General features: G+C 34.0%; 1 protein-coding gene and 1 long non-coding RNA gene across 3 annotated transcripts; one reads left to right on the top strand and one right to left on the bottom strand.

Moving 5' to 3' along the window:
• Positions 1 to 3,596: 3,596 nt before the first annotated feature.
• LOC138349126 (uncharacterized) lies at positions 3,597 to 10,807 on the top strand. Of its 2 annotated transcripts, none has more exons than XR_011221715.1 (2): positions 3,597 to 4,774; positions 10,509 to 10,807. It is a non-coding gene; the product is annotated as an uncharacterized lncRNA (long non-coding RNA). The 2 variants fall into 2 exon arrangements; XR_011221714.1 differs by having other exon boundaries at positions 10,504 to 10,807.
• Positions 10,808 to 11,039: 232 nt separating this feature from the next.
• On the bottom strand, positions 11,040 to 11,627 carry LOC109120457 (uncharacterized). The gene has a single exon (XM_019214268.2). The coding sequence runs from the start codon at positions 11,625 to 11,627 to the stop codon at positions 11,040 to 11,042; it is 588 nt and encodes a 195-aa protein (XP_019069813.2).
• Between the last annotated feature and the right edge of the window lie 770 nt (positions 11,628 to 12,397).

The following is a 12,397-nucleotide window of genomic DNA, read 5'->3' as shown; positions in this document are numbered from 1 at the left end:
TTAATTATTTTTTGAGTCACTGCGATGTTTTGCCCTATTTGATAGAGTGGGATGTAAACACCTAGTTTTCCTAAAAAATTAGGTGGCGACTCCTTTACCTTTTTTATCCTTTTAGTTTTTTAAACTATTTTTTAAATTGAGTCACTGTGACGTTGCTTCAATTCAAAGGATGTCAACAACCTCCCGAACTTATTTTATAAATAATTTTCTACCCTTTTCGACCTACGTAGCTCTATCTTCTGGATCCAACGTGTTTTAACACCTTAGTATAGTAAAAATATTGTCTCCAAAATTTCTGACAGAGGTTGGAAGTACTTGTGTATTTTTCCATATATGAGATGCATCTTTTTCTTACCACTCTTTATCTCAAATTGATCAGATAGAGTTTCATGACCATCCTCTTGTTCTTGAAGAGGTAGCAATTTTGAAAGCCACAATCATGAAGAAGCATTTTGAGTGCATGTCAAGCTAGGTCATGTATGGTTATTGAAAAGGATAAGAGAAATATAAGAAAATCATTTCTATTAACCAGTTCAGGATCTGTTACTATTATTGAATTCATATTCTAACTACAAAAATCAGCATATTCACTTAAATGAAAAGAAAAATAACTATAAAATAGCAAGATGAACGAAGGCGTAGTAGTAAAATTAATGAATAATATAGTATGTAAAAACTAACTAATACAACTAAATAAGGGGAAGTTGGCAAGAGAAGACCACCCTTGTCTTCCCACATATGTTTACCATGAGCTAATAACGTAGAATTGAGAAATCAATATCAATCTGAAAGCTAAAAATCTCACACACAACAACTAAAAAGATGGAATCTAATAAATCAGGATTTGGTAGATTAAAATCTTCCTGGAGATTTTAATTTAGATATACAATACCTCTCAATTTTGTTCAAATATATGATACATCTACCATTCTCTGCAAATATCATATCTCAACAAGCTAGTATAATTTTTTCTGTGATAATGTGGATTCAATGATTCACGTTGTCTTCGTTCTTTTGAAACTCAAACGTAAAATAAACTCGACATGAATTATTACTCTAGTCGGTGTTTTCACCACTTCACTACTTAAGTAGGCTAACCATCTAGAGGATTCATTACACTCCCAAGCAACAAAACAACACCAGTAAATTCATCTTTTATAAGGAACAAGAATGGATGATCAACATAAAGTCGATTTCCTTCTCAATAAACAAAGACATGTGCATTATTAGAGTAACCGTAACAACCACAACTTCCTTGTCTTCCTCTTTTACTTCAATGTAGGACTTGTGAAGAACTTTTGAAACAAATAAACTATAAGGTAAAGTGGAATCAGCCATCTCAGAGATTATTTTTAACGAAGACCAAATCACTTTTAGAATGTTGGAAGCTTCAAATTCAAAAGTTATTTTGAATTTAGGGATAAAAAACTTGCCCACACTAACTTTTCTAAACCGAACGTTGTGATCATTTAAGAATTCAGGTTGTGCACTGATTTATCAAATAGAGCTAGTAATCCATCCTCAATACTTTAGAATCATTAAATTTTGATAAGTACTGCTTCTACGCTTGTCAATGGGGTACCTAAAGTGGCTAGAAGAAAATGGTCTTGTATTTTACGCAATTAAAATTTCACAAGTTCATATCTCATACTTACAATTTGACGAATCAATAACAATTTTTCGTTCAAGATAGACGATGAACAATGAAAAATACAAAGGTTTTAGTCATTATTCTATTACTTACCTAAGTAAGGATGCAGTCACATCTGAAACAAAGCAATTACACATGTGGTGTTAAACATCAGATTATAACCAACATTGAAATATAATCCAGGTGAAATTGAAATTGGCCTCACATAACTTTTCTTTATTCTCATAGAGTTTTTTATACCATCAACTACTACAAAATTGACACAAACTAATAAATATTAAAGGATAAGGGCTCCAAAACAACAGAACTCCACAATAGCTTTTAGTGAAAAGAAATTCAAATATATGTGTAGGGTGGACCTCATGCGAGAAAGACTTGACTTGGGAATGTCAACCTCCCTTAGCTTCGTCCTTTACGACCAAAGTCACTATTGAAGTTTTTTCAAAAAGACACATTAACTTTGCAACAGTTCTATTACCTCACTAAACAATTATGATCATATATTATCATATAATCAATACACGGCACGTGTTAATTTAATTAAAAAATATATATATAAAATCATTATAAGTCTCTCTCTCTCTCTCTCTCTCAATTTTGATTTATTTTGATTTTGATTTTATCTTTAATTTTACTTTATCTTCCACCCCTACTTTCATGTTGGTTCATTCCTCCATTTTCTTTCTTTTTTCTTCACTCACAACCGTTACCCCACCCCTCACGTCAAGTTGAATCTCTCTCCCCTTTTTTTCTTTTATTTTTCTTCTTCTTTTCCAATCAAATTCTTAATTTCAATGATCTTTTTATTTTAAAAAATCATATTAGTTTCTAGATTTTATTGAATTATTGATAACAAAACTAATTATTTTTTTAAAGAAAATTTAAAATTTTGAAGGTATTATCAATGAATCTTTTTCATATAACTTCAAAATTAGAAATGATAATTTTAAAAGAATCAATGAATTCCTAACAATTGATCGAAATTGAATAAAAAATTATATGATACATCCTAATCGTCTTGAAATCTAATGGGTTTATCAAATTGTTCGAAATGTAAGAAAATATTTAGATAACATTTTAAAATTGAAGAGGGTAAAATTAATAGTAGTTAAAAAAAGTTATAATAATAAGAAACTATATTTTATAATATAATACTTGTAACAATAAAATTATATTAGTTATTTTAGGTTGTTACACACTCTCAATGTAAGGTGAAAAAAAGTTGATGTAATAATATCAGTTCAAGATTGTTTAGTGGATACTAGGACGCTCACATAGTTAAGATGTATTTTTTAAAATTAGCGACTACCTCAAGTGTCAATTTATGTCTTTTCTTATATATACCAGATCAAATAAAATAAAAAGGAATAAAATTATATTGATTCAAATCAAAACAATATATTAATGAATCTTCAAAATATTTGAAAATCATTCAAACTTTTATGCTAATATGACTATCTCTTTTGATAAATCTTCCAAGATAATTAAGTTTCCTTCTTTATTTTGATAAACTTGTACGAAATTAATGTGAACTTCTCTATAATGAATTTTTGAAGAATATATCTATAATCTTTATTAAAGTGAAAACCATATTGTGACATTATCAAGTACAAAATTGATGAAAAAATATAGAATTTTTTTTTAAAAATAGGAAAAATTATATTACATTTTTCTGCCCTGAACCATGTTGAAGTGTGCAATCATCTAATCTTAAAACTTAAGTTGTTAGAGAAAGCAATCGCACTTTAATTACTTAATTATATCCTCAAAAATTATTATAGCGCTACTAAAGAATTGAAAGTTCAAATTGAACTTTGTTCACAATAGCACCCAAGATTTAATTATTACTTGTTACTTTCAATTATTTCAATTGACTGTATTTCTACTAAAGTGTCTAAGTAACACTCAATCTCAAATACAAAATAAAATAGTAGTAACATTGATATTGATATATTGTTGAAACCAAATTTTAGTTTGATAGTTCTAAAATTAATTTTTTTTGAGTATTTTATTTTTTAATAGTTCAAAATACATGTTTTGTCATTTTAACGCATTTTATTGATAATTATTCTTTTTTTCTCAAAATATTACGATTTTTATTGATTTGTTCTATTTATATTATTTTGTCACAGTTGAATTTTTATAAAATCATTATTCTATTAAACTACGTTTCTATATGTTATTGTTATTTTTATTATATTTTTTATATTTATTTTTCTCTGTTACATTATTAATCTTCATTTTTATATTTTATACCGTTTAGAAATTTATTTAAATTTGAATATAATTTGTATATATATACATTATATCAATCAACAATTTTTGGATTACAATCTCTAACCGATAACTTAGATCCATTTTTAAGAATTTCCTATAAATAGAATAATTAACTCACTAGATTTAAGTGGTGATGGATGAAATATTTAGGAGGTGTAAGTTGAATTTTTTTGTACTTTTATTATTTATTATATTCCGATAAGTAGCCGAAGTTTCACCGGAATTCGGCAATCCACCACCACCCAAAAACACCCCAACTCCAATTTTGTATATTTTGCTTTCTTTTCCGGTGAAGAATCAAACCACCGCTAAACAAGCCTTACTTCTTCCTCAAAACTACCAGATCTTCACCACCAGACCTACCAGACCCATTTCAGCAAATGACCACCAGACCAGCAGTTCTTGGACCTCCTCACAACCACCTTCATTACTTACCTTTTCCGGTAAAAAACTCTCCAGACTACCCGACTAAAACCCCCGTCATCTTTCTTCTTTTTTTTTCCAGCGGGCTTCAAGCTCCTCCGACGTCGAAATACGACCCTGAATTACCAGTTCCAAGCTCCAATCGCTCCGGCGAACAAACCTTACTCCAAACCCACACCACCAAAGGCATCCTCAATCCTCTACAATTTTCGACCACCAAACAGCTTCCGAACGAAACCCATTTATGGTCTTCTTCTCCAGCGTCACCCTCCCCCTTATCCCCTTTTATTTTTCGTTTATTTTGCTGGCGAAATGGAACCCAACTCCCAGACCTCCAGCGAGCTTTTGACTCCAGCGAACAACAAAAATAACAAATCATCGTAAAAAGGCAACTGGTGGATACTCTATCTCCGGCGGCGAATGGTATTACTTTATTATATTGCTGATTTAGTTTCTCTCGATATTTATTTTCTAGTAGTGTTTGTAGATTTTCAATTTTTTCTTCTTCTTTGTTTGGCTCAAGCTATTATTTATTTTTAGCAATTATATTCATTGTTTCTTTATCTTATTTTGATGTGTTTGGTTTATTTAGTTCTCATATTGTGACATTCTTATATTATAGTGTTTATTATGAATATTTTAATTTTTCTTGGTAAATTATGTTAATGTCTCGCTAATTTTGTTAAATGTTGTTGGGTGTTAATTTTTAAAATGATTTGGGTGTTATAAAAGAACTTACTAAAATTAATATACTTAAAGAAGGAAAATTTAGGAAGTAATATATTTCATAAAATGTATATATTGTATCAACATGTATAATGGCTATTTATAGCCATGACTTTTATTTACACATGTATCACTTTGGCCATTATTGGCCAAATGATGCATCCTTTGGCCATTATTGGCCAAATGATGCATCCTTTGGCCATTATTGGCCAAGTGATGTATCCTTTGGCCATTATTGGCCAAGTGATGTATCCTTTGGCCTATTATTGGCCAAGTGATGAGTTGCACAAGTGATGCAACTCATTCACTTGTTTGGGGCTCACGTGACATGTTTTACAACACCCCCCCTTGTATGTCTATGTAAGTATATAGACATACATAATACACATTACTTTCTGCCTCATTAAAAACCTTTCTAGGAAAACCCAGTGAAATAAAATCTAGACTAAGGAAAAAAAGAGTACAGTGCGTATTTTACTACCCTGATAAAAACCACGATTCAGATGGTTAAGTTTTCGCATTCCAAATTTGTGAACCATCTTCTCAAGAGTTGAGGCTGGTAAAGATTTGGTAAATAAATCTGCTGGATTATCACTTGAACGAATTTGTCGCACATCAATATCACCATTCTTCTGGAGATCATGTGTGAAGAACAATTTTGGTGAAATGTGTTTCGTTCTATCTCATTTTATAAAGCCTCCTTTTAATTGAGATATACATGCAACATTGTCTTCAAAGACTATTGTGGGTATCTTGACGTCACACTTCAAACCACATCTTTCTTTGATAAAATGTATTACTGATCTTAACCATACACATTCTCTACTTGCTTCATGAATGACTATTATCTCAGCATGATTTGAAGAAGTAGCGATAATAGACTGCTTCGTAGATCGCCATGATATAGCAGTACCTCCGTATGTGAACAGATAGCCTGTTTGTGATCGAGCTTTATGTGGGCCAGATAAATAACCTGCATCTGTATGACCAACAAGATCTGCACTATCTTTGTTAGAATAAAACAGACCCATATCACTAGTTCCCCTTAGATATCGCAATATATGTTTAACTCCATTCCAATGTCTTTGTGTAGGGGAAGAACTATATCTTGCTAATAAATTAACAGAAAATGCTATGTCGGGTCTCGTAGCATTAGCAAGATACATAAGTGCCCCAATTGCACTGAGATAAGGTACTTCTGGACCAAGAGGTTCCTCATTCTCTTCTTGAGGTCGGAATGGATCCTTACTCACTTCAAGTGATCGGACAACCATTGGAGTACTTAATGGATGTACTTTGTCCATGTAAAATCGTTTCAAGATTTTTCTCAGTATAGGCAGATTGATGGATGAAGACCCCCGTCTACTAAATATTCTATTTGTAGTCCAAGACAAATTTTTGTCTTTCCAAGGTCTTTCATCTCAAATTCTTTCTTTAGATATTCAATTGCCTTTTGAACCTCTTTTGGAGTTCCAATGAGATTAATGTCATCAACATAAACAGCAAGAATAACAAACCCCAATGTTGTTTTCTTAATAAATATACAAGGACAAATGGCATCGTTTATATAACCTTGTTTTATCAAGTACTCACTAAGGCGATTATACCACATACGCCCTGATTGCTTTAAGCCATATAATGACTTTTGTAATCTGATTGAATATATTTCCCGAGATTTTGAACTATATGCTTCAGGCATTTTAAGTCCTTCCGGAACTTTCATATAAATTTCATTATCAAGTGAACCGTAAATGTAAGCTGTAATCACATCCATTAGGTGAATTTCAAGATTTTCATGTACAGCTAAGCCGATGAGATATCGAAAAGTTATTGCATCCATAACAGGTGAATATGTTTCTTCATAGTCGACACCGGGTCGTTGAGAGAATCCTTGTGCAACAAGGCGTGCCTTGTATCTTACAATCTCATTTCTCTCATTTCTTTTTCGTACAAAGACCCATTTATAGCCAATTGATTTAACATCACTAGGCGTTTGGACTATTGGTCCAAAAACCTCACGCTTAGCTAGTGAATTTAATTCTGATTGAATTGCTTCTTGCCATTTTGGCTAGTCACATCTTTGTCGACATTCTTCAACAGATAGAGGTTCAAGATCCTCATTTCCTTTCATAATGTTAAGTGCAACATCATATGCGAAAACATTTTCCACTATGATTTTTGATCGATCTAAACTTATCCCATCACCTGTAGAACTTATTGAGAGTTCTTCATTTACTTGAGTCTCGGGTTCACTGATCTCTTCAGGAATATCAAGATTAATCATATCTTGAATTTCTGCGTGAAATTCTTTTCTAGTGTCATTTTTTGTACTTCTTTTTCTAGGATTTTTATCTTTTGAACCCAATGGTCTACCACGCTCCAGGCATATTTGTGATTTAGAAGTTACGACACTTGTAGATGGTCCTTTTGGGACGTCGATTCGGATAGGCACATTAACTGTAGGAATATGCGACTTTGTTATCCTTTTTGAATCAGTAAATGCGTCTAGCATTTGATTTGCTATGTTTTGCTAATGGATGATCTTCTGGACCTCTTGCTCACACACAGGGGAGCGTGGATCCAAATAAGATAATGATGAAACTTTCCATGCAATTTCACTATTAAGTTTCTTTTTCTCTCCCCCTAATTGCGGAAAATTTGTTTCATCAAATCGACAATCTGCAAATCTTGCAGTGAATAAATCTCCCGTCAATGGCTCAAGGTAGCGAATTATGGAGAGTGAATCAAACCCAACATATATGCCTAACCTTCTTTGAGGGCCCATCTTGGTGCGCTGAGGTGGTGCTACATGCACATATACAACACATCCAAAAATTCGAAGATGAGCAATATTTGGTTCATGGCCAAACACTAATTGTGATGGGGAGTATTTATGATAATGAGTCGGTCTGAGACGAACAAGTGATGTTGCATGTAAGATAGCATGACCCCAAACAGTAGTAGGCAACTCACTTTTCATAAGTAGAGGTCTTGCTATTAATTGTAAGCGCTTAATAAATGACTCAGCAAAGGCATTTTGAGTATGAACATGAGCTACAAGATGTTCAACTTTTATCCCTACCGATACACAATAAGCATCAAAAGCTTGGGATGTGAATTCGCCAGCATTATCGAGGCGAATAGTCTTAATGGGATAATCTGAAAATTGCACTCTTAATCATATTATTTGTGCCAATAATTTTGCAAACGCTAGGTTGCGAGATGATAAGAGGCACACATGAGACCATCTTGAAGATGCGTCTATTAGGACCATAAAATATCTAAACGACCCACTAGATGGGTGAATAGGTCCACAAATATCCCCATGTATTCGTTCTAAAAATTGAAGGGATTCAATGTTAACCTTCATTGGTGATGGCCTAGTAATCAATTTGCCTTGGCAACAAGCAGCACACGAAAACTCATCATTTGTAAGAATCTTCAGGTTCTTTAATGGATGTCCATTTGAGTTTTCAATGATTCGTCTCATCATTATTGATCCAGGATGACCTATTCGGTCATGTCAAAGCACAAAAGTCTTTAAGTCAGTAAACTTCTGGTTTACGATAGAGTGTGCTTCAATCGTACTTATTTTTGCATAATATAGGCCAGAAGATAAAGTTGACAATTTCTTCAACACATATTTCTGGTCTGAGACAATCTTGGTAATACCAAGGTATTCAACATTCATTTCATTTATTGTCTCAACATGATATCCATTTCGGCGAATATCTTTAAAACTTAACAGGTTTCTTGGGGATTTAGAAGAGAACAAAGCATCTTCTATGACGAGTTTTGTCCCCTTAAGCATAAATATAGTAGCTCTTCCGGAGCCTTCTATTAAGTTTAAATTACCAGAAATTGTAGTAACATTTGCTTTTCTTCTAAGCAAGTAGGAGAACTATTTCTCATCTTTGAATATGGCGTCCGTTGTTCCACTATCAATTACACAAATATCTTCATGATTGATCATTAAGGTATCCATATACTCTTCAAGATAAAAGATATTGTAACGACCTGTTTAGTCGTTTTGAGCAGCAGATTTTATTTCTGGAAAAACAGGCTGAGACGACGGAACCCACGACGGACCGTCATGGGCACGACAGACCGTCGAGGGGGTCTCGTTCCAAAACACTTAGAATTCTGAAATTTGGGTACTGAAATTGACTCTCTGAACTTTGTGACGAAGTGGCAGGACGGACCGTCGTGGGCACGATGGACCGTCACAGGCCCTTAGTGAAAAGTTAGTCTCTGAACTCTGTGACGGAAGCAGCAGGACGGACCGTCACAGGCACGACGGCCCGTCACAGGCTGCGTAATCCCAGGCTGAGTCGGATTTATTTAAATGTTTTAAGGGACGTTTTGGACTATTCTTGCTATAATTATAAATTTAGTGGGTTAATGTTAATAATTTAACTACTTGAGGGTTAAAAGAGATAACCTTGAATTAATTAATGGGTCAATTCACCATCTTTTATACTTAATTATATGCTAATTAGGGTAAAAGAAAGAGGATTTGAATAATAAAAAGAAAAGAACATAAAGAGAGGGAGAAACGGTCGAGAGAGAGAAGAAACGAAGAACAAAGCAAAGATTTGAGGATTAGCTTGCTTGATCACAATTCTTCGGTGGAGGTAGGTTATGATTTTTATGTTATTCGTAGTAAACTCTTAATAGCGAATGATATGTATTGGGTAGTGTTGTAAACCCTTCTATATGCTTAATTGTATGTTTGCATGGATGTGATGATATAATTGTGATGAAATAAGCATGATGAAGCTATTGAATCATAAATCTTGAAAATCTCTTGTTACTGATGATGCCTTGGTATAAAAGAAGGCTTGATGAACTAAAAGAATGAGGTTAGGGGATCGGGTGTCACGAATCGACACGTAGTAATAGGGGATCGGGTGTCACGGACCGACACGTAGTAATAGGGGATCGGGTGTCACGATTCGACACGTAGTAATAGGGGATCGGGTGTCACGAACCGACACATAGTAATAGGGGATCGGGTGTCACGAACCGACACGTAGTAATAGGGGATCGGGTGTCACGAACCGACACGTAGTAATAGGGGATCGGGTGTCACGAACCGACACGTAGTACTAGGGGATCGGAGTGTCACGTTCCGACACGAGAGAAATAAAGATAATGAATCTTGAAAGATGTCAATATACTCAATTTAATGAACCTAATTCCCAAATGAGTATGATGGGGAGGCGTGAGTCCTCATTGACGTGCTTGGTGTTGTGACCAAGGGCTATGGTAATTGTAAATGCCGCATGTTGAGTATTGTAGTTGATGTTATGATATTATCTGATATATATATTGTTTTCTATTTTGAGTTGGCCGATGATATCTACTCAGTACCCGTGTTTTGTACTGACCCCTACTTGTATGTTTCTTTCTTTGTTATTGTGAAGTGCAGCAAACGTACCGTCGTCTTCAAGTCAACCGCAACTCTAGTCAGTCTTCATTATACCGGATTTCAGGGTGAGCTAAAGCTTCTAGCTTGGATTGGGTCTTCCTCTTCATGTCTTGATGCCTTGAAGTTCCGGCATGGACTAGCTTTTTATTTATTTTAGCTTCTTAGAATACTCTTAGTTTAGTAATTTGATCATAGATGTTCTTGTGGTGATGACTTCCAGATTTTGGGGATAATAATAGTTGTTGAGTTTTTAGAAGTTATTTAATTGATTTTCATTAATGAGTTTAAGTCTTCCGCGTTGTATTCTGTTTATTATGGTTAAAATGTTGGGGTTCAGATTGGTTGGTTTGCTCACATAGTAGGATAAGTGTGGGTGCCACTCGCGGCTCGTTTTGGGTCGTGACAGATATAAACGAAATAAACATTATAATATTATTACTAAACAAAAACATTACACAACCTTTTAGTTATTTAGAAGTCTAGGAAAACATATTCATACTAGTTCATACAAACGACGAAAATGAAATATATTTACATTATCACAGATCCATTACCTATCAGGTGATCTATCTTTCCTTCGGGATTCTCAAAGAAATCTGCTACATCTAGATGCATGGGTTCAATAGTATCTTCCGAGATAAAGTTGGCTTCAGCGTTATTTTTCACCTCCTTCAGGGAAGCTTGATATAGCTCAACCAGGTGTCTTGGTGTACGACAGGTACGTGACCCATATCCTTTTCCTCCACATCGATAACATTTGTTGTCTGAATTTTTCTTCTGTACTACATCATGTTTTTCATTCTTCTTTTTACACTCCTTGTGTTGAAGATTATTATTTAGTGCAAGACGATCACCATGATTGAAATTTTTTCCTCGACCACGACCACGGCCACGACTGGGGCCACGACTTTTTTCACGCCTAGATTGGTGAAAATTTGTCGTATTTACTTCAGGAAATGACATAGAACCAGTAGGTCGACTTTCATGGTTTTTCATCAGTAAGTCATTATGTTGTTCAGCAACAAGGAGATGTGAAATTAATTCAGAATATTTTTTAAATCCCATTTCACGGTATTGCTGCTGCAGAAGCATACTCGAGGCAGGAAAAGTGGAAAACATTTTCTCCAGCATATCATGGTCAGTGATATTTTCTCCACATAATTTTAATTGTGAGATAATTTTAAACATGGAAGAGTTATACTCACTGATAGATTTAAAATCTTGAAGTCTCAAGTGGATCCAGTCATAACGTGCCTGTAGAAGGACGACCAACTTCAGGTGGTCATATCTATCTATTAAATTGTTCCACAACACCAAATGATCCTTAACAGTGAGATATTCCATTTTCAAACCTTCATCAAGGTGATGACGGAGAAATATCATCGCCTTAGCACGATTTTAATTCGATGCTTGATTATTTTCTTGGATGGTGTCTGCTAGACCCATCGCATCAAGATGAATTTCTGCATCGAGTACCCATGATAGATAGCTTTTTTCCGATATGTCTAGAGCAAGAAATTCAAGTTTAGAGAGATTAGACATTATTAAGAAAAAGGAAATTTATACCTTCGAGGCTTTTAAAGTCTTTACTTGAACTGGCAGAGACTCGTGCTGATAACGTGTTATAAAAGAACTTACTAAAATTAATATACTTAAAGAAGGAAAATTTAGGAAGTAATATATTTCATAAAATGTATATATTGTATCAACATGTATAATGGCTATTTATAGCCATGACTTTTATTTACACATGTATCACTTTGGCCATTATTGGCCAAGTGATGTATCCTTTGGCCTATTATTGGCCAAGTGATGAGTTGCACAAGTGATGCAACTCATTCACTTGTTTGGGGCCCATGTGGCATGTTTTACAACATTGGGCTATTTTT

The sequence above is a fragment of the Solanum lycopersicum genome, chromosome 6, assembly GCF_036512215.1.
Source record: "Solanum lycopersicum chromosome 6, SLM_r2.1".
Lineage (NCBI taxonomy): Eukaryota > Viridiplantae > Streptophyta > Magnoliopsida > Solanales > Solanaceae > Solanum > Solanum lycopersicum.
This window is presented reverse-complemented; position numbering and strand designations above follow the sequence as displayed.